This window comes from Pezoporus flaviventris, unplaced genomic scaffold, assembly GCF_033815535.1.
Source record: "Pezoporus flaviventris isolate CSIRO_AGI_PZ_B2104156 unplaced genomic scaffold, CSIRO_AGI_Pfla_v1 ptg000005l, whole genome shotgun sequence".
NCBI lineage: Eukaryota > Metazoa > Chordata > Aves > Psittaciformes > Psittacidae > Pezoporus > Pezoporus flaviventris.
In genome coordinates, this window is record NW_026892553.1 from 6,767,349 (window position 1) to 6,788,899 (window position 21,551).

At 51.4% G+C, this 21,551-nt stretch overlaps 2 protein-coding genes across 2 annotated transcripts; one reads left to right on the forward strand and one right to left on the reverse strand.

Annotated features, from left to right (window-relative positions):
• Window positions 1-727: 727 nt before the first annotated feature.
• Window positions 728-16,524, reverse strand: VAMP7 (vesicle associated membrane protein 7). Its single transcript, XM_061445852.1, has 8 exons — window positions 16,446-16,524; window positions 9,784-9,937; window positions 7,946-8,003; window positions 7,244-7,381; window positions 4,756-4,846; window positions 4,107-4,174; window positions 2,972-3,064; window positions 728-2,731 (listed from the first exon to the last, which is right to left on the reverse strand). Exons 2-8 carry the CDS (start codon window positions 9,927-9,929, stop codon window positions 2,663-2,665), a joined length of 663 nt encoding a protein of 220 aa, XP_061301836.1. The 5' UTR covers window positions 9,930-9,937; window positions 16,446-16,524; the 3' UTR covers window positions 728-2,662.
• A 48-nt stretch (window positions 16,525-16,572) lies between these two features.
• Window positions 16,573-21,213, forward strand: LOC133265372 (DNA-directed RNA polymerases I and III subunit RPAC2-like). The gene is made up of 5 exons (XM_061445823.1): window positions 16,573-16,637; window positions 17,917-18,014; window positions 19,618-19,694; window positions 20,605-20,687; window positions 21,016-21,213. Exons 1-5 carry the CDS (start codon window positions 16,599-16,601, stop codon window positions 21,061-21,063), a joined length of 345 nt encoding a protein of 114 aa, XP_061301807.1. The 5' UTR covers window positions 16,573-16,598; the 3' UTR covers window positions 21,064-21,213.
• The last annotated feature ends 338 nt before the right edge of the window (window positions 21,214-21,551 follow it).

Here is a 21,551-nt window from a genome sequence, read left to right on the forward strand (position 1 = left end):
AGAACTTACTTATTTACCTCCCCCCTGTACAGAACAAAGAGCAGCAGAGCTCAGGGGGTTGATCTTTCTGTTGAGTTCTCTTCTGTCTTACCTTTGGGCTACAGCCCCCATAAAGAGCAAACCAGCATTTCCCTGCAGGCTCCTGAGTTGAGACAGCTCCTGCTACTTAATGGCTACTGAACATCTATTTAATGCTAGATAAAGACCAAAATCTCCTTGGAAGAGTGCAGTGTTTAACTAATCAAGGTTGTCTCCCAGCTGAAGTGCATCAGGCTGTGACACTGCTGCTCTGAAGAACCAAGGAACTGATGTCTACAGCAATACTGACCCTGTTACATATTTCTAGACAGACCAGAGGCTTAAGAGGAGCAGCAAAGAGGTGAGCAGGGCCTCATTCTGCTTGGATTCACAGGCATTTAAAATACAAGTCCCATATTCCCAGCTCCTGGAGAGCTGTCCCACTTCAGGTCACACGTGCCCCAGGTTCACAACATGGCTTCTTTTCACCACCAGCCATCAGCCCCTGTCAGGTCAGAACGGGCTCAGGCACCTGCATCAACACAAGTCAGAATCCCCCTGGCACAGGGAGGTTTTCACAGCCACACTTCCAAGTGTGACCTCCCCAAGCAGCCCCACAGGTGATGCCCCCCCCCCCCGGTTACTCAGTGGTTACACAGAGCAGTCCCTACGCTCAGTGCTGCACCCACCTTTCACAAAACTAAGGAAATGTGCTTTCTGTACAGGACTTTTATTGAAACCAAGTTACTTTAATTTTACACTAATGCCTCGGTGCATCCTTTAAAAGGAAAGGAAGGATTTGCTTTAAAAAGTATTTGTACAGAAGACAACAGATCATAGAAATGAACACGGGAACATCAACAACCCCTAGAACATGCAGAGCCCGCGCTGCGCTGTGCGGGGCAGGAGGAAGGAAATCTTTTCTCTAAGCTTCACATTGGATTCAGTTTCAGGAACAGACCCCAGTGCTGAGCAGAACCAGTGGCGCTTCCTGGGAATGGAGACCTGATAACCCTCAGTCAGGTTTCAGCCTCGTAGATGAATCCCATGTTAAGTGTATGAGCTGACAGGAGAACTCTCCAGGAGCTCTCCGGTCAGTGTGACAGGCCTCAAGGCAGCAGTTCCTCCTCGTGGTCACCCTGCCTGTGCCCAGCCTGTGTTGCAGGGCACCACGAACCCCACACCACCAACCCAGGGCTCAAGCTTCATCACCAAATCGAGCTTCCCCTTCCCCACCTCAACAACTTCCTCCCACCTCGAGAAGCCACTTTCCTGGGCCAGAAAGATGCAGCTTCCTTCATCACCCATCTGATGCTTCTGTGAGCTTTCAGTTCTGTTCCTTCCCCTGTGAGATCCAAGCCTTCAGCCCTGCAGCCCTCGCCCACGCAACAGCAGCTTTGGTCAGCTGGGCCAGGGCCCATGACTTGAGGGCTGGCTGGGGCAGAAATGCAACGCTCACAGCTGCCAACATCTGGCAGAGCAGCCCCTGTCCCCTGACAGCAGCACAGCAGCAGTGTACCTGGCCTGACATTTGGTTATTAGCCTTGGGTTTGGGTTTATTTTCTTCTCAGAGGAATACACGTTACTACATCCTCTGAAAGAGCTTTTCTTCCCCGGCCCCTACAGAAAGTCACCATCCATCAACTCCAACCTCCTACCCTTCTCTGTCCTCACAGCGGTCGCCTGCAGAGCAGAAGCACAAGCAGCAGATACCTGGCACCTCATCCATCAGATCAGCAGATTGGCCCCCAGTTTCACCTTAGTGAGGGACATTAGTACTCGTTTTAGTCCACCCTCAAAAGAACAACAGGAGAAACAACATGTGAGAAAGCAGAGACATTATTGCAACCTTAACTATATGCAACTGCCTCCTTTACTGTATTGGTTTAGCACACACTAAGGGGGGGGAGATGAGGAAGAAGTGAGGATGAAGAGGCAGCCATTGCCATTTCAAAAGGCTGAGGTGGTCCAGCACCCTCTCCTACCACCTGCACAAAGACCTCCAGGAAAAGGAAGGCTCCACACAGTGGCAGCAGCACCCACATCCTGCAGTGCCCAAAGCCGTTCTCGTTACTCCCACCATCACCCTCACAACCTCCACGTGCTAATACACTCCATAACCACGTGAGGCCAGATGTGCAGGGAGAGGCACCTGGATCTCTGATACTTGTAGGAAGTGGGAATTCACACACAACCTCTCCTTGTCCCTGCCCCATCAGGTGAGCTCCAAACCACCCCCAGCCCCATCCCTGCAGCCGGACAGTTGCCAGCAGTCCTGTTCTCCACTTGCACGCTCACAGGTAAGTGCAAAGCTACATGGACACGGGGTGAGCATGCACGTAACCCCCCGGAGCTGGACACAGCACCCGCCCAGCCGGGGAGGTTGGAGTTGGGACAGGAAAAGAAACAAATAATAGTAATAATCCCTTCAAGTAATTGAAACCAGCCCATGCTTGAGGCTAACACTGCACCGGAGCAGTGACCAGCTGGGCCTGTTTGGGGTGATAAGGCAAAAAAGTCTGAAGTCCTGGAGGGATGGAAGAATGAGGAGGCGTCAGTAGTGAAAGACTCAGTTATCCTGTAGGTTGCTTCTCCACGCTCCTGTGATTCTCATCTCCAAGTGACCAGCACCAGCTGCCCCCAGTTACTTCTGCACACAGCTCGGCCAGGCAAGGCCCCCACAGACAGCCGAGAGGATGATGTAGATGATGACCTGGAGAGAGAAAACAGGCACTTCAGGGAAGAACTGCCCCTCCACAGACACAGCCCAGTGCTGCTTCAGCCTGGCACCCAGCGCTTGGAAAGCCCACATTAGCAAACCCCACCATCGCCGTGCTGGGTTTACAGCTGAGACCCTGCCAGGCACAGAGCTGAGAACACAGCAACGTGCCGGGGGCATGTTCCACAGCTGAACCTGACTTCAGAGTTAAAGGTTATTGTGCTCCATACTTACAATTGATACTATGACGATGACGATGGTAAGCTTGAGGTTCTTCATACACATGGCTCTAGCAAGGTTCCTGCTGGTAGTTTTGAAAGTGACTGACTACAAGAGAAAGTCAAACAGTCCATTCATTCCTGAAGCTGCATCCCAAGAACCACATGCTTTTCCCAGCTACTGTCTCCCTAATAACCCAAAGCAATCACCTCCTCCAGAGATCCCCAGGGGAAAGGCTTCCAAAGTGCACAGTGCTCTACTAGATAACATAATGCTCTGTGACTACATTAAGCTAGGGGGGGAGAGGGGGTGTCAGTCTTCTCTCACTTTGAAACACCCCATGAACCTCCACAGTTTTTTCCAGGCTACTTCGGAGAACAATTTGGGTTTATTGGTGGTGGGGTTTTGTTTAAATCAGCTGCACCTCCCCTTTTGACACACTAGACCAACTCTACAGGCTTCCAGTCTGTATGGATCAAGCTGACTTGAGTCCAGGCTGCAAGAGAAGGTTTCATTATGATCTTCAGCTTCCCTATTGCTTCATATACAGGAGGGGCAGCTGCTCCTCAGGACTGGGGCAACTGAGTCACCCACAACTCCAAAGAAAACACAGGGTGTCCTCATTCCCTCATGGAGCAGCAGGGCTGGGGTGCAGCTTGTCAAACAGCTACAAGGAGTGGGGGGATAAGACACAACTTGTGTGTGACACAAGAAAGGATCTGTAGATATCTTATCATAGAATCCCAGACTGGTTTGGGTTGAAGAGACCTTAAAGCTCACCCAGTTCCACCCCCTGCCACACGCAGGGACACCTTCCACTAGAGCAGGTCGCTCCAAGCCCCTGTGTCCAACCTGGCCTTGAACACTGCCAGGGATGGGGCAGCCACAGCTTCTCTGGGCACCCTGTGCCAGCGCCTCAGCACCCTCACAGGGAAGAGCTTCTGCCTAAGAGCTCATCTCAGTCTCCCCTCTGGCAGGTTAAAGCCATTCCCCTTGGCCTGTCCCTACAGGCCACTGTCCAAAGCCCCTCTCCAAAGTGATGATGCTTCAGTCTCTTTAAAAGCAGCTCAAGATACTGATCATCACCCCCACTCCTCCCCAATGATGCACTGACACCATTCCCCATTTCTAAGTCCTTCCCCAGACTTACCGAATCCACAAGATTCTCTGTTTTATCGATGAGCAGCTCCAGTTTCTCTCCTCTTTGTGCCACAAGGTCTGGAGAAAGAGACAGAAATCCAAAGCTGCAGGTAGAATCCCAGTGGGAAATGCTGCATCCCACACCCCAGCTCTGCTGCCATCCTGGAGCTCTTGGCACAAAGCACTTCCCAGCTTTTTGGAGGCAGGAGTACTTAAGGAGCAGTTTCATAGCACATAGGCTATGTTTAGGGACTGACCTGACTCAATTTTGGTCAGTTCCAGACCTAAGACTCCATTTTAAGTGGCGAGACTTGTTAAAACCCAAACCAGAGTCTGACACACACACACACACACACACAAAGGATATGGAAGCTACCAAGGAGCACCTTGAGCAGCTGCAGCAAAGCCTCATGACAAGCAGTCTGAATCCAGAGCACTCTTCACCCCACCACAGCCCATGCAAGTTCATCTCAGCATGCTCCTCACACCCATCTGCCACCCTCAACCATGTGCAAGGCAAGTAACAGAGCAAACTCCGGGCTCCCCCGGCTCCTTCTTCATCCATTCACTCTGCCAAGAGAAGCCACCCCACATCAGCTGCACTCTGGTAACTCCCTGCAGGGATCCTGGGAATGCCGGGCACTGAGGGAAGCGGGTACCTATGTTTCGGACCATGATTCCTTTGAGTTCATCGATCTGAGCTTGTGTCTCTGCCACCTGGTCAGTGTTCTTGCTCTCCGAGTGGTATTTCTGGAACAAAGGAGGAGTCGGTGAGCACAGGGACCCTCAGGACAGCCCGGGCAGGGATGTGACGTTTCAAGTTATCAGAGACATCATCAACAGTAACAGCACCGAGTGCAACAGCTGCTTTGAACCTTCTCCTCAGAGTTTTGGTTCTTAGGCAAAGGGGCAGGACTGGCCTGCCACCAAGGCTGCCCACTGGGTGTACTGGAAGTGCAGCCTCCCTCTCCAGTGTTACCTGTGCGCTGGACTCGAGTTCTGCCCTGCCTTGATCTCCTCCTCCAGCCTCAGCCTCACACCAAACTTCTGCAGTCACAGGAATCACCTGTAACAGTCCTGCTCTTGCACTACATGCAGCATTGGATCAGTAGGGCTCTGGGCTCAGGAAGCTTTAGAGCCATTTGTGGGAGAGCTTTCTGACATCACCTATATAGCTCCAATTTCCACGTATCAAAGCCTGGTGGAAAAGAAGAACTCAGTCCCACCCCAGAGAGAAATTAGTCTGATTTATTACACACAATGCCACACTGGCATTACCATTCAGGGCTTTCTATCTGCTGCATAACCCAAAGCACAGTTTCTGCAGTGAACTATGTGCAAGTCTGTGCTCCACATGGCCTCTGGCAGTGACTGAGGACACACCACAAACAGCTCCTCACAAACTCCAGTACAAATGGCAGGCAGCAGCAGTGCAAATCCTCACTTCACCTACCTCAGTGCCCTGGCTTCACCCTCCACCTCAACATGCAGCTACTGCTGCTGCAGAGGGTTGTAAAACCCACCCAGTGTCTACATTTACAGGCAGGAGTTATGCTCATGGCTCACCAGCAAAGGACCCCTCCTCCTGCACTGCAGGATCACCAAACTGGGCGCTTCCAGTAATCAGCAGGGAAAAAGCCAAGTCCTTCATGGAGAACAGCACCAGCACTAACCAGCCACAGCACACTGAGAACTTCCTGTACCACCACCTGTAGCTCCCCCAGGTACTGATTGTGTACAAGCTCTGAACCCCAATATTCCAAGGATATTTTATCTTTAACTCAAGGGAAGCCTCAAAAGCAAACTAAACCTCACCCCAAGCCAACACTGCCCAGGTTATGAAGTTGTCTGCAGTCAATTAGGGAATCTTAAGAGTCTTCAGCAGAAGATTCAAACCATTTTCCCTGTAGCCTGAGGTTCTGTGCACTATTAAGGCTATTGATCACGAGTCACAGGAGAGTCATTTATTCCTTCTATGTTTTCCATCTGCCTTCATTCATTTCATTTGAGATTCCATCTAGCAGCAGGTCTGTGCTTTCCCCAGGCTTTTTTCCCTTGCTGGTGCTGGAAGCTCACCTCTGCAGACCAGCACCAGGGAGGGTGGGAACTGCAGCATTCCCACAACATTAAGAGCTCTGGTTTTTAGAGCAGCCCAACCCCACACCTGGAGCATCTGCTCCCTGCTTTTCTTCCTGCTCTCCCTCACAAAACCCCCTCTGCAGCAGGGCGGGGTCACACATCAAGTCAATGCTCCATAAGACAAAGTACTCTAGGAAACACATCGCTTTGTGCCAGGGCTCTGTCCCACAGCCCTTCATATGCTCAGCACCTACCCAGACCCCACTGACGTGGGCTTCATCTTCTCTCCTAGCTGGAATCATACCAGTGGAGTGACTTGCCTTGCAAAGCCTACAATGCCTAGTCCCAGGCTTGGAATCCAGCATCATCCTGAACGCACCATGGCCTCAGCTGGAACGGGCAAGCTCAGGGTAAAGCAGATACTCCCCTCACTTTTGTAACACCCTCACACTTTGACTCTTGAGGCTGGAAGAGTGCAAGGAAAACCTCAACTCAGGGAACGCGGGAGGTTTTACAAGCTGTTTATCCTCTCTTTAACCTTCTACCTGTCCTGGGAATGGAAATCCTTGGAGCCCCTGTGCCAGCCAGCTGGAGAGCCTATCGTGGTTCTGTGTACAGCCCTTGGCTGTAACCCAAGCCCAGTTCTCTTTCCTCCTGAAGAGGACACAGCGCCGGAAGCAAACACCCTGTCACACTGTGCAGTAAAGGTGGGAGAAGCGAGAGCGGTTCAGGATTACCAGGTACTCAAGTTCTGAACTTTGGTTTAACAGAAACTGTGTGTTTGTCCCGCTCTTGGTGACATCAGCCTGCACTGGATGGTCACTGGAACTACACTGGACATTTCAAATGCTGCCATTAAGATCTAGTTTCCAGTGCAGTGACCAGCTAATGCCCATTAAAACCCATTTTTACGCCAAAGCACCCCAGCAGCAGGGTGAGAGTGGAGAGAACAGCCAGCTCCCCAGCTTTAAACTCAGGCTCAATGTAGTGTTTCAGCTCCAAGGGAGCAAACGCAAGGAGGATTTCTAAGGAGAAGTTTGGGGAACCCCATTTAGCAACAGATCTCACCAGCTGCGCAGCCAAGACGCTGGAGAACTCGCTGTTCATTGCATAGGGAAGAGCTGTCTGTGCTCTTGAGCCATACGTGGTCTGAAACCTCTTCTTGATTTCATTCAGGAAGTTGAAGGCTCTGGATCGTTCAAAGTCCTGCAAGGAAGAAAGGAGACCACATCCAGAGCTGTGCCAAGGAATAACAAAGTACATGGGGCAGGCAGAGAAACTGTAATTATCAGTTCATGCTGCATGTAACGTGATGGGATCTGACTGGTTATCTTGGGATTCAGCAGCAGCCATATTCCAGTCTCAGCCTCCTGGGGGTGGGATGGCAGCAGACTTTACCAGGGAATCCATAGCTCTAATTCTGTGCCTGGTACTTTTTTGCAGTGAGGGACAAGGTTTTGCTATAACACTTCCAATTGCACTGACAATTCAAGGCTCTGTATCTAGACTCTTCTGCACTGGGGCTGCTAAGGCACAAACTAGGCAAAAGCAAGAACTTCACCTCAAAACTAATTATTCACATGCATTTGAGTTCCAGGCTTACACTTCAAAGTTGTAACCGATGTGAGTGGGAACATAAGCAGCAGCTCCAATGGAAAAAAGGCACCTCAGATCAGCACCCACTATTGAATTTCCTTGACATATAAATACAAGAAAAGCCAAAACCTGCAAAGAGCCTGTCTGGGCAACAGCTGTAACCAAACCACTTACATCATCTGTGATGCAGAGGTATATAATCCTGTCTTGGCAGATGTAGTGAAACAGGTAACTGCAAAGAAGAAGAAAAAGAAGGTCATTTGGAGCTACCACGGGACTAACCTTCTAGAACACACTTCTGCCTGCAGGGCCCTTGAGGGCTGGAGAAGGAGGGCAGCAAATTCCAGTGGCTCTACAAGAACTCAGACAGATGCCAACATATCCCAGCTCTCTTTGTTTAGGTAAATGTTTCCACTCCTATAAGCTACAGGGAATCAGAGACCACCTATGTGTTAAAGGATCACTGGCCTCAGGTACTGCACAGCACTCCCTGCTTAGCAATAATGCTGCGGGTCATTTAGTTGCCAAACAACTTCAGGTCCACGTCCTTCCAGCTACTTCCTTGTAAAAGCAAAACCTTGACAGGATACCCAGGGGTAAGATTCGTGTCTAATCCTAACCAGTGTGCACAAAAGCATCCATTCACCAGCTCACATGTGGTAAGAGCTGCAGTTAACTGGGGTGATCAGGAAGAGAACCCCTTAGTGAGCCTCTATTGCACAGTGACTTGCTTCTATAACCTTGTCTGTGTGACCACCAGGCTGTGCCATTTGGTTTTCAGCACAAAGGCTAATGGACAAAGCAACCCCAGCACAAAGCAAATTAGAACAGTAATCAGGCTTGAATCCATCATCCAGGTTAACCATTCATGTAAAGATGTGGTGCTGAGCAAACACAGACATTAGTTAAAGGCAACCCTCAGTATCCTGAAAAACAGTGCAAACCAGCTCAAAGCATTATTTCCTACCACAATTAAGCCAAGCTGTCATTTTAGGCTCATACCAATCTCTAGGACAATTCAAGTTTTCACCTATAAAACACACTGTGGTGCTCCTGAAACTTGGCTTTGTAGTTGGTTGAACAGCACTCAAGGAAAAGATGATACAAAAGAAAAGAACTACTATAAAATGACAACAGCAAAGATTCAGCATCTGAAGTATGTTACACCACAGGGCAGGCAGCTTCCCCAGAAAGCTCTGCCCAGGGACTTTTAGGGCTCCCAAACCAGGGAAGGATGTGGGGAAACTACCTTGATTCTTATCTCTTGAATGCTCAGGCAGCCAGAACAGCTTCAACACAGCAGCTCAGGCAGCTCTGTGAATGCAGCCACGCTGCCAGTTCCACAAACAGAGCTGGAGTGAGGCCCAATGTGTCTAAATGTGCTTTCTCCACAGTCTGTTCTTTAGTTTGCACACCAGCACATTGACTTACCTACTACACATGTGCAGTGAGTCAGCACAGGCTCAGGTGATGCAGCATCTAATCCCTCCATCCTATCAGCACTGACCCAGGGCTGTTCAGAGCTCTGTGCAAGCCTGGGAAGAATCCTTCCATCCCACAGACTGGGTCTGTGGTAGGTCAGGATGACCTGTGGAGTCTGTCAGCATGACTTATCTTAAAGCAACCAGGAGCCACAAGTGATCCAGCTGAGAAGCGTGATGCTCTTACCCAAAGCCATTACCTAGCCTCAGCAAAGCCAGCAAAAGACTCCCCAGGGCAAACACCGGACTCCAACAGCTTAATTTCCACAGTTGAGCACCCTCCAAATCCCTCTGGAGCTGCATAAAAGTAGATAACCTGGGTTTGTATCAACTGCCTCGGTACTTACTGCTTAAGCTAAATTCAAATCCTGGTCATGCTGCAAAGTTCTGGAGAAAAAGAAGCAGCTGTTGAGCTGACAGCACATTCCGTGGGCATACATACACATCCAAACCTGGCTACACTCCATTTATTCCAGTCCCCATGCACATTCACCAGCCTCTCCCTGTACCCAGCAGAGCAGCATTACTCACTTCCCATGTGAATAGGTCAGTTTGTTGTTTTCAGAAGGGATTTTCGCCAGGATCTGCTCCGTCACCTCCAGGAAGTTCCCTCCACACCAGGCATGTTTGGCAAGGATGGTTGTGCCCCTCGCCACAACAGCGAACAGGATAGCCATGGCTTCACCTGGAACAAAACACCGCAAGGATCACACTCGTGTGCTCTGCCAGAGGAGGCAGCATCACCTTGAGGACTCCCTGAGCCCTCACCAGGAGGGAGGCAGAAGCTTGTTCAGTACTTGGACAGGATGCCACTACCAGAAAGCTTCTCTCATTTCCTTTCAGTTTCTGTTCAGAACACCACCAAGGCTACAACAATCTCTAGAAGATTCTTCTCACTGCAGCTCCCAGGCATCCTACAGTCAGTGGCCCCATAATGAATTCTACCGACCTTGGTTCCACTTAGGTTTCCAGTGATCATTAGTACATTTCTTTGCTCTTTAACTGACCCTGGGTTTTTTTTCTTGCTTGTTGAGAAAAACAAGGTTTTTGCCTGCAGCCAGCGAGCTCCAGTTCAGAAAGGAAGTCACAATCTCGCAGCTACACTAACAGCAGCCCCCATCCCTAACGCATGACTGCTCAGGGGCGAGGCCTTGGCTTTGATTGCTATCAAATTCAAGTAGAAAAACTGCCACTGTGTGGAGTCACCCCACACACATCCCCTTTTCACGGTCTGGAGACACTCACTGGGTGCCTGCTGTCCCAAGACTGCTATAAAAGCACCCAACCCTGTCTCAAAGCAAGACAGCACCTTTGCAAGCTGACCATCCTCAGGAGCACACCAGTTCTAAAGCCAACGTATCGAACCAGGCAGGTTACAGTATTCGAGGGCCAGCCCTCTGTGAAGTCTCCAGAGCTGGAAGAACATGTCTGCTGCCATATAACGGGACACAATCAGCTGAAGTATCATCCTGTTAATCTACTGTCAGAGCCAAGTTTTAACATGTGAAACCACATGCCAGACCACAGCTGTGACATCTACTCAGCTGATCCAGTACCTCCATAAGCCTCTTTTCTGCTTAGGAAAGACTTAGGAAGACTTTTGACCCTGCAAAACCCCCAAAATCTTATTTTTCACTTTGCACTTGTCCGCTCTCACGTTGCCTCTCTTGGTTTGTACCTACAAACCTCTGTTGTGGCTGGAAAGCTCACACATCTGTCTCAACACAACCACACACAACTGAGGTGTTCAGAGCCAGCACTGCTGAAGGAAGCAGAAGGCAAAGGATGAGTTTGACAAGAGGCCACAGCAAGCAAAGCAGGAAGCAGAACGGTGAGAGGACTTGAAGGACACTGCTCTGGAGCAGAGCACCCAGCCAAGTGTGCTCTAGAAAGCCTGAGAGGGGTCACAGTGCCAGCAAAGGAGACAGGAGAACATGCCAGATGAAGCCTCACACCGTGCACATGTGAGTTCCCAAACAGGCCAATTCTCCTTTACTCCTCCTGGCCAGTAACACAACCAAAGGGCATCAGCAACTGAAGGGGGTGGAAGCCCCAGACCACTCAGAAGCAGCCCGCCTAAACAGATCTACCGCTTTCACTTCCTCCTGGGCTAAAGCTGCCTCTCCTCCGACCAGACACGTGCCCCTTCCCTCTGCCAAGGGCACAGGGAACCCCCCCTGTGCTGCTCTGCACCACTCGCTGCTTCTTCACCCTGTCTCAGAGCAAGATCTGTGGTCAGAACAAAGGCAACTTGTTGCATTGCTGCTCTGAGATAGCAGCTTCCCTTGTCCTCACTCACCAAGTGTTCCACATCACTTGTTTCCCTCCCACCACTCCCATCTGGAGCCAATCTCATCTGGACACGGCTCTGGGACTTGAACAGGATTTACACCCAGCTTGCACAAAATCTGCTAAGAAAAAGGAAGGTGAAGAGTACCCAAACTAACAGACCCTCTGCCCTGTCCCCCTCCAATTCTGAAGCAAGCAAGCTCCAGCTCACCTAAAACCGTGGCTACAAAGAGGGGACAAACAGGCAGGTTTGGGTTTGTTTTGTCCCACAGTCACAGGTATGCTGGCTTGCAGGCTCACAACTGCCCTCTGACACTGAGGCTGTCAGCATCACAGAGAGTACCCCCCCAAATTCATTTACATCTAAGAGGAGATCTTTAAACACAAGGACAGGTGGTGCTTATTAGGGTCAATGAAGCAACACCAATGTCCACCTGAAGGTGACTGTGGAAGTCACAGCACATGGAAAAGCAAGGGTAACAGCTTTTTGCTCTCACACACTTTCTAAGGAAACTCCTCAGCACAAACAGAGGAAGAGCATAAAGCAGAGAAGGAAGCCGTGATTACTCACTATCTGCAACACAAAAAAGAAAAGAAAGCTCAAGAGCAGGTCCCAGCAGAAGGAAGAAGGTCTTCACACCGTGTCCTCTGAGGCATGTTCTCACATGCTATCATGGAGGAAAAGAGTTCACATTACAAGGTTACAGAGGGCAAGAATCACCATTAACTGTCACCCAAGCAGCCACTCACTGGAGCATAAGAGTTTATCACAAGCTCCTTCTGCTCTTCCACTCCTCAAGGCATCCCACTGAGCCAGGCCTTGGTCTGGCCGAGTGCTGCCATTTGTAATGCCACAGAAGTTCAGGGCTTTTGTATCCCCAGTGAGAAACACCACAAAGAGCAGGTAATAGCTTCAAGCAGCAAGGAGGTGCCCCACGGTCCAGCCCCAGCCGAGGTTACAACTCTCACAGTACTTGAGCTTTAGGGCTGCTCTTGCTCCCCACTCTGCTCTTCTACAGTTCAGAGTTGCACAAAGGCAACGTCCCAGTTTAGAGTTTCAAAACATCCTTCCAGGGTGTCCCACTATCCCTTGCAACACTTCAACTACCAGGAACCTCATGTGACAAGCAGAGAGCCACGACATTTAGAAAGCCGCTTTGAAGCCCGACCACAACCTTCTCCCTCCAGCACCACCGAAGCATTCTGCCGGATCACATCTCACAGCATCTGAGCTGCCCCACCACAGAGAAGCCCATCTTCCTTCCAGAAAGCTGTACCAGAAGAGCTCTCAGGCTGATCACCTGCATCCACACTCGAGCTTGTGCACACTCACCAGAAGACTTCAGCAGCCCACACATAAGTTTGGCTTCTTTCTAAGCCAGCTTTAAAATACTGCATCAACCACTCACTGATGGCATTAGAGCAGGAAAAGTACACAGACTCCAGTGATATTTTGCTGCCTCTGACCTTACAAAAAACTATCAGCTCTTCAAAGCACAGTGCTACAGACATGGAAGTCTGAGGGTCTCTAAGCAAGACTCTAATACTCCAAGGCTCACCTACCTCTAGTTAAACATGAGTAAATTACTAATCACAAGTCGCACCTCCCCAGACATGAAGAGGCCAAAAGCTTTATTCAGCCTGCTGCCCACAGCATTGTTAAGGTGGGAGCATTTGGACCTGGCACTGAGCAGAAGTAGAGATTATTCAGAGTTAAAACATAAAGGAAAAAGAAATTCCTTAGAGCCTTCCCACTGGAGCCATTACCTCCACCTGAAGAAGCTGTAACAGAAGAGAAGCCAAACCAAAACCCAGACCCAACAAGTCCACAAAGCTGAAACAAAGCCAGGCCTTGGATTACATCAGTTAAAAGCTTATCACACCAGAGACCAGGGCAGCACAGAGCTGATCCTGATCTTGTATAAAGTAATGATTAACAGCCATGCAACTGCTCCTCGTTTCTCCTGGTTAAAGAGACAGCAGCTTACTCCTGACACAGCTACAGGGAGGGCATAGTTTGTCCAGGCAAAAAAAGTAATACCTGTGGGAAAATACAGATAGACAGACAGATAGATAGACCCATTTCAACTGCCCAGCCCTTCAAAAGTGACTCTCTACAAGCTCAGGCTCCCTGTGTCCCACACCTTAGCTCTAATTTAGCCAGAAGATGCAAACCACACAAGCTGCACCTTATTCTCTTCTCTACTCACTCCACACTGGATCTCTTCAGGTGCTGCCAACCCTCATTTCCCTAAACAAATCAAAGAACTTGTGAGCATTACCACAGCACACTGAACTAAACCAGGAGGAATTGATTATACAACCATGTTCCTTGAGATCCACGATAAAGTTGTCTGCAATGTTTTGGCCAGTCCAGAAATGGAACTAGACCTATGTCAGTGCATGATACAGCACCAAGGCACAGCCAGGGACACACAAACACAACTAAACCTCTTGAGCAAAATCCTTCCCTACCACACACACTGCAGGAGATCAGCAGTGTGCAAAGCATCAAGTGACCAACTTCAGAACAAGGCCCACAATCAAAGAGACACCTTAATCCCAGAGTAGCAGAACTCCAGGTTCAAACTCGGCATTATAAAGTGGTTTAGACAACCCCCAAAAGCCTCTTTTCTTTTAACACTGGGTATTTTCAGGTCTCATATTAGCGAGGAGAGAGTAAGTAGCACTGAGTAGCACCACAAGTAAGGTGACACTCGCTGCCACCATAGGACCCCACAGTCCTGCCACAGCAAGGACATCAACTCACTGGACCCACAGCTCCCAGCTTTACTTCTGAGACAGAAGCTACATCCTTGGCAATGACACCTGCCCCCAGCTTTGAGCAGGATGGATTAAATGAAGTAAAACAGCTTAAAATGGAGTATGTTTCTCTCCGTAAGCAGCGCCTCATGCAGTCCTGTGAAACTCATGCAACACACATCTATTAACTGTTAGAGAGTATCTCTGCTCAGAAGTTACAAGACTCAGGAACGATATCCATTAAAATCAACCCCTTTGTATAACCTAGAGATCACAGCTGGTTTCTGTCTAAACTTACAATACTGAATGGCTGGAAGTAGCCAAGACCAAACCATCCTAAAAGAAAAACTCACTTGGAGACACCAGACACCCAATAAACACCACGGATCCAATGAACTCCATAAGCAGTGCCAGAAGCATCTGGCAGCCCAGGGAGACGAAGCACAAAGGTGGGTCAAGCAATGCATTTGTATGGCGATTTACTCATGGCAAGTCATGCTCTGCTGTCTGCATGGTCTCCCATGGTACTGGAGAGAAGGGCACCAAAAACCCTGCACAGCAGCTAAAACACAGGTTGTCTTCAACATGACATTTAAACACTTCACTAGGGATGGCTGATGATTTTCAAGTGAGGCACAAACCAACTTGTTTGTTGCTGTGACCTCACTGAAGATCTCCCATAACCTATCTGACGGTTAAGAGAGCTGGGACAAGAAGGGAGCCCAGAAACCTGCACCCAACCTTTATCAGCAGCACTGCCCCTCTTGTTCTCCACCAGGAGATTGACAGCCTCAGAGCCAGCTAGTACCAGAGGAGGTCACTGCTTACATTTCCAGAAAGCCTCCTTACAGAAAGCACAGGGCATCCTACTCCAACTGGTTCCAACCATGAAACGAGCGTGTTGCAACCCTGCAAATTGCAAACAGCCCCACTGAAATAAGGTCATTTCTAGTGACTCCAGCAGCAAGTAGCCTCGACTTCCCTTTAACCTTCCCCTGGCATTGCAATAAGTTATTATTTCCTTAAAGGACATTCCAACACTGAGCCCTGTAGTTTATTTGCTCATTTTAAGTCTGAGAAGCACAACATTCATAGAATCCCAGGCTGGTTTGTGTTGGAAAGGGACCTCAAAGCTCACCCAGTTCCAACCCCCTGCCACGGCCAGGGACACCTTCCACTAGAGCACCTTGCTCCAAGCCCCTGTGTCCAACCTGCCCTTGAACACTGCCAGGGATGGGGCAGCCACAGCTTCTCTGGGCACCCTGTGCCAGCGCCTCAGCACCCTCACAGGGAAGAGCTTCTGCCTAAGAGCTCATCTCAGTCTCCCCTCTGGCAGGTTAAAGCCATTCCCCTTGTCCTGTCCCTACAAGCCCTTGTCCAAAGCCCCTCTCCAGGTTTCCTGCAGCCCCTTTAGGCACTGGAGCTGCTCTGAGGTCTCCCCTTCAGGAGCCTTCTCCAGGCTGACCCACCCATCTCTCTCAGCCTGGTTGCAGAGCAGAGCCGCTCCACCCCCCTCATTCAGGTACCAAGTTAAAGTTTAGTACCCTCCCTGTTCGCAGAGCTCAGTGCAGATGCCCCACTTCATCCCTTCGGGAACAGATCCCAGGATGAATCCGGTTTCTGTTCCAGGCCCCTCACCCGTTCCGGAGGGCAGTGAACCGTGTTTTGGAGAGGGGCAGGGAAACAGGACCCGCGGTACAAGCGGCTCTCCAGGGAGGCAGCGGGTGCGCCCCCAGCACGCCGACACCCCCGGGGGTAACCGCAGGCGGTTATCGCGGTCCGGTCCTTCAGCTCCCCGGGTGCCCGGGGCTCCGAGCTCCGCCACACGGCGCACCGGGGCCAACCGCAGCACCAACGGCCTTTACCCTCAACCACACACTGCCTTCCCCGCACGCCAGCAGCCGCTCCCGGAGCTCCCCAAACCCCGCTGATACAGAACGAGGCCTCCGACCCCGGCAGCACCCAGCCACCCCCCGACCGCCACGGCTCCCGGCCTCCCGGGCCCAGTAAGTGCCGGCCCCGCCGCGGCCTGCCGCCGCCGGGGGAGGCAGGGGCAGACCCGCACGCTGTGAGGGCACCAGGCGGCTCTGCCGCAGGCCCCGGTTCCCCCCCCCACCCCCGCGGGCCCCGTCCCCGCTCACCGGCCGCCGCGACAGGAGGGGCCGTTCCCTGGGCACCACCGCCCGCCGCGCTCGGGAGCAGCCCCCCCCCTCCGCGCCTACCCCGGGTCACCGGAACGTTGTTTCCGGTGGGACCGCGCCGCGCTGGCTGTTGGGAGTTGTAGTCCGGAGGCCATGGCGGAGGAGGACGAGCGGAAGGCGGTGTTGGAGACGGTGAGTGGGGCCGGAGGGAGTGTGGCGACCGGGCGACGGGACGGGACGGCTCTGTTCAGCCGGCGGGAGCTGCTTTCCCCCCGCAGCGGTAGCCGGAGCCTCCCTGGGTCGGGCCCTTCAGCACGGGCCCGCTAAGGAGGAGTGTGCCGGCGTCTGGATAAATCGCGATAGTGAGGGTAGATCCAAGCGAAGTGGAACCTTAAAGCTCACCCAGTTCCAACCCCTGCCACGGGCAGGGACACCTTCCACTAGAGCAGGTTGCTCCAAGCCCCTGTGTCCAACCTGGCCTTGAACACTGCCAGGGATGGGGCAGCCACAGCTTCTCTGGGCACCCTGTGCCAGCGCCTCAGCACCCTCACAGGGAAGAGCTTCTGCCTGAGAGCTCATCTCAGTCTCCCCCGGTCCGTATCGCTCAGCACTGTGTAACGTCAGCCCTTTGGGTGGCTTTGCCAGCAGCGGTTTCGTCTCCTCTCTTTCACCCGATTCATTCAGGCCGCTGAGCCCCGCTCCAGGGCCGCAGCCGCAGCAGGCACTAGATGGCACTGCCCTGCAGGAAGACTGCTGCGGGCTCCCCGCTGGCTCTTCACTAGGTCACAGCGACAGGGAGAGCTGGCACGGGAGCATCGGGAGCTCCCTGCCCCGTCTGTCTCTGGGAATGGGGGAGAGCTGAGCTCCGGGGCGGGCAGACAGGAGGCAAGTGGTCTCCCACACTAGGGGCTGGTTCTTGGCCTTGTGGGGTTCATCACACGTGGGCTCAGCAGCCTGAGGCTCTCCAGTAGCTTCCCCAGGTTTCTCCTAAGTGTGTGAATCTAGGCTTATAGCTGGTTCTGAGGTGGGTAAGCTTTCCCTGCTGACAGGCAGCATGCTTCCCTGGGTAGTTTTTGACTGCCCCTCACATTGCTGTCTAGCCCTGGGCTGGGAGCAGGACCTGGAATCACACCAACCTCAACAGTCACTCCCAGCTTCTTTCCACCATGCGTCCTGAAGCTGCAGCTTTCTTTGGGCTCCTCTTCTCTCCTATGAGGAGCAAGGGTGCACAGGCACTTTGATAACCAGGGAGAGCTTTCTCTGAGGTCCATCATTTTGCCACTTTCCCTCCTCCGTGAAGTTGCTCTTGGTCACACTCCAGCGCTTGAGACATGAGCAGCAGTGATGGCCCAGCCAGAGCTACACGTCCTCCCGGTGCCTGTGGTGAAGCTGAGCACAACCGCTGATTTTTCACCCTGGGGCTGGTGTTCAGAGAACCTTACAGCATCTCTTCTCTCCCCATTCATGGCAGGTCCAGGCAGACGGGACGGATGGAAACTGCGTCACGTTTGTGTTGCACGACGAGGACCACACACTTGGCAATGCCCTACGATACATGGTCATGAAGAAGTAAGTGGAGAACCCACAGGCCCTGGTACCACTGGGGGCTCCTCTGTCTCCTACTGTTCCCTTCTCCTTACTGAGTTGTATCTCAGCTGCTGCTAGAACAAGGCAATACTACCTCTGTGTATGCCTGCTGGAGTATTTATATCAGACCTGGTGCTAAAGGCTGCTTACCTACTCCCTCTCTTCACAGGATTAACTTTCTCCTTGGGCTGTTAACCCCTGAGAGCTCTAATAGGCCTTGATGGGTCTAAACAGCCTCACCTGGGGCCTCCACACACACCCTACCCACAGGCTCAGGAGCCCCGTTTAAGCTCAGCTCAGGGTTTTTAGTACCTCCTGAGCTGTGTTGTATGAATATGGGTCTTCAGCTCAGCCTATACTGGGCTGTTGCATGCTGACCCATAGACTGACTTCCTGACCTGACATCAACCTCTCCTCATTGTTGTACATTGTACACCTGCTTGGTGGTCATAGGTTTTGTCTGACCCTCGTTACCCTCACCTGGCCTGCACATTGTCTTCCTGGCCTGGCCTTGGACCTATTTCACCCCCACAAACCTGCCTGGTGACCTGGACCCTTGGCTGGCCCTGGCTACCACCTTTGCACCCACCTTACTCCCTTGCTTGGGTGCTGTGGGACAGGGCTGGCCAGTGAGTCCTCTGCCCTATTGACTGGCTTACAGTTCATGCTTCCAGCTCCCCAGCCCTTATGGAACAGCCAACCCTCACTGCTCTGATGGTTGGTTACAGAGGAAATGTAATGCCTGACATGTAGCAGACTTCTGAATGTCTTATGTGGCTCTGGGTAAAATGATGTGCAACTCTGTGTAAGTACAGGTGGTCAGGCAGTATCTATGTCACCTTCTTGGGCAAGTGTTGTCAGAAAAGAGGGTAGGAACAGGCAGTATTAAGCAAATTAATCATCTTTAATGCTTCCATCAAGATGCAGGAATTGATGCTGGAAATTAATTATCCTGCTGCCCCATTAATATATACAAATGGCTTCATGCTGATTTTATCAAGCTGGGAGGCACTGGGGGTTTGTGAAGACTCACTGGTAAGCCTCAGAAGAATTCCAGCAGGAAGTTCAATCCATCATCTCAAACGACAGTTGCATTGCAAATGTCATGTGAATTCCTCTGATAGATAATCATGACAAGAAAAAGAGCAGCCTTCTTGTGAGGGGCTGTGCTTTCTGCTGCGTGCACAAATGTTCTACCAACCACCTCGGCATGTGAAGGCAGATGTCATGCAGTCTGCAAACATCTTGTGTTGCCCGAGACCCCTCTGCCTCCTTTGCCCAGCTGAATTGCAAAAGGTTTGTGTGGAGGGAGGTTTCCAAGCACCCAGCATGCCCTGTTTGAACAGAGTGCCAGCCAGGTCTTTCCCCTACAAAGCTCCAGCTGCAGCTCAGAAATAGATGGAGGTGTGTGAATAAGGGTACACGGGTAATGTCCTTTTGGCACACCCCTCCCATAAGACCCTCAGTCATGTTAGAAACATCCTGAGCCCCAGCACATCTGGGATGGCCCAAGCCTCTGACTTCCCTGAGATTTGCTGTGGATTGGCCTGTGTTTCACTGCTCTCTTCTCTTGCCCCTCCTGCAGCCCTGATGTGGAGTTCTGTGGCTACTGCATCACACACCCCTCTGAAAGCAAGATCAACTTCCGGATCCAGACCAGAGGTATGAGATGTGCATTGCTTTCATGTTCAGGGCCCTTCTTTTGTGGAATCCCCTCTGTGCATGTCAGGTTTCCACCATCAGTCATTTCCATAAAGAAAACCACTCTTCTCCCTCTTCTCTGCAAGCTGCCTGCAACTGCTGTGCCTGGTCAGATTGGCTGGCAGCAGGCACTGTACTGTAGTGCTGGGGTAAGGTAGATCTACTACATCCTGTCAGAGATGATGAGTGCTTCATCTTCGCCTAAATTAGGAGAGGTTTTGGAAAGCCACCCCAAAGTGTGCTGACATACATAGCTGCGATGAGATAATTTGCTTCTGCATTTCCTTCTTGGCTGTCTGGCAGCTTTGGTCATCAGACTGTGAATCAAAGCTGTCTTGAAAAGCCACATCAGCCTGTGCTGTGTTTTGATGTGCCTCCCAAAGGGGTCTGTGTTCCCTGTTAATAGGTAGCACTGACAACTCTGAGCCTCTGGCCATCACTCACACCTCCATGCACACCAACCCCTTCAGCTCAGTCCACTGCCCTCCATCTAGGCTCCACAGCTTTGTGTGCTGCCCCAGGAGGACAGTGTTATTTCATTCCTTATGGGGCTGTTCCCCTGAGTATCTAGTTTGTGCTTGCTGACTGTTTAATTTCCTAAAAATGAGTAGTGCTGAGGCTGTTCTTGCCAAGGGAACCCCTTCCCTGTGGGGCTACCTGCAGGGTTTGGCTCTGCTCTTCCTGCACCATAGCCTGGGTCTGAGCTCAGCTCTCGGGGTGCTGATGGTGGGCTGGTAAGAGGGAAGTGTGTGGCATGTGCCTGGTGCGAGAGCCTGTTCCCATCACAGGGGAGCAACCACACTGCCCAGAGCAGTGAGGGAGAGGGCCACCAACCCCTTTGGAAACCACTGACCCATCTTCTTTCCCAAAGGGGCCCTTCCTGCTGTTGAGCCGTTCCGGAAGGGGCTGAATGACCTGATGGGTGTTTGTCAACATGTGCTCAGCACCTTTGAGGTGAGACTATTCCTGAAGAGTTCAGGGGGCTTTTCTGTCTCTTGGTCTCAGAGGCGAGAGGAAGGGGCTGACGGCTGTATTGCAGGCATAAAGAACCTATAGTTAGCTCAGACCTTCTCTGCCTGACCTGCGGCATGGCCTGGGTTCCTTTTCCTTAGAGTGAATGTAAAGCTCAGTCACTTCTGAAGGTACCTGGAGCTCTGTCAGAGCTGCTCAGGGTCCTCTGCACTGGACAGAGGAGTCATAGCACAGAGCAGAGTGGTGGCATGGGATGCATGAGTCGCTCAGGTATATGCTGTTAACGTTTGTCCTTTGCTCTTGTTTGCAGAGGAGCATGAAGGAGTACAGGGCCCAGCGGGAGGAAGAGATGCAGTAGCGTTTGGGGATGGCAGTCTCCATGGATGTGTGTAACATCTATGTGTTGAATTCCCTGTACTAAGTACTTTTGTTTAGTTGTGGTTTTTACAACTGTTTTGATGCAAACCTGTATTTTCTCTAATAATAAAGTTTATGGAGTTTGATGTTGCAGAGGTGACACTGTGTTCAGCTCAGCAGGGTATGGAAAATGATAGAAGGCAGTTCTTCCACTCTTCTGTCTTACTTCTTTCCCTCTCCGAGTGTCATTGCTGTTTCCTGCCTGGGATTTTCAGATCACACAGTTTCCACGTAGTCTTGTGCACAGAATTAGTCTGCCCGAGTCCACAGGGAGCAGAGGGGTTCAGCGCTGTGCAAAATCCAGCTTTTAGAGAGGCAGCACCCTTTCCCAATTTAAATCTTCCTGTTGCAGGCACCACTGCAGTTGATTTCAACAGATACAACTGGCCTTGCTGGGGCCTTGCTGCACCCCCAGAGTGTGAGCACCAG

What these genes read in the sequence shown, in the direction of transcription:
- VAMP7 (XM_061445852.1), bottom strand. Translation starts at nt 9,929, where the DNA reads ATGGCTATCCTGTTCGCTGTTGTGGCGAGGGGCACAACCATCCTTGCC. An exon ending in GCGTCTTGGCTGCGCAGCTG is followed by an intron (nt 4,847 to 7,243) that starts GTGAGATCTGTT and finishes CCTTTGTTCCAG; the next exon opens with AAATACCACTCGGAGAGCAA. An exon ending in TCATCGTCATAGTATCAATT is followed by an intron (nt 2,732 to 2,971) that starts GTAAGTATGGAG and finishes TTCTCTCTCCAG; the next exon opens with GTCATCATCTACATCATCCT.
- LOC133265372 (XM_061445823.1), top strand. Translation starts at nt 16,599, where the DNA reads ATGGCGGAGGAGGACGAGCGGAAGGCGGTGTTGGAGACG. An exon ending in CTTCCGGATCCAGACCAGAG is followed by an intron (nt 19,695 to 20,604) that starts GTATGAGATGTG and finishes TCTTTCCCAAAG; the next exon opens with GGGCCCTTCCTGCTGTTGAG. An exon ending in ATGTGCTCAGCACCTTTGAG is followed by an intron (nt 20,688 to 21,015) that starts GTGAGACTATTC and finishes TCTTGTTTGCAG; the next exon opens with AGGAGCATGAAGGAGTACAG.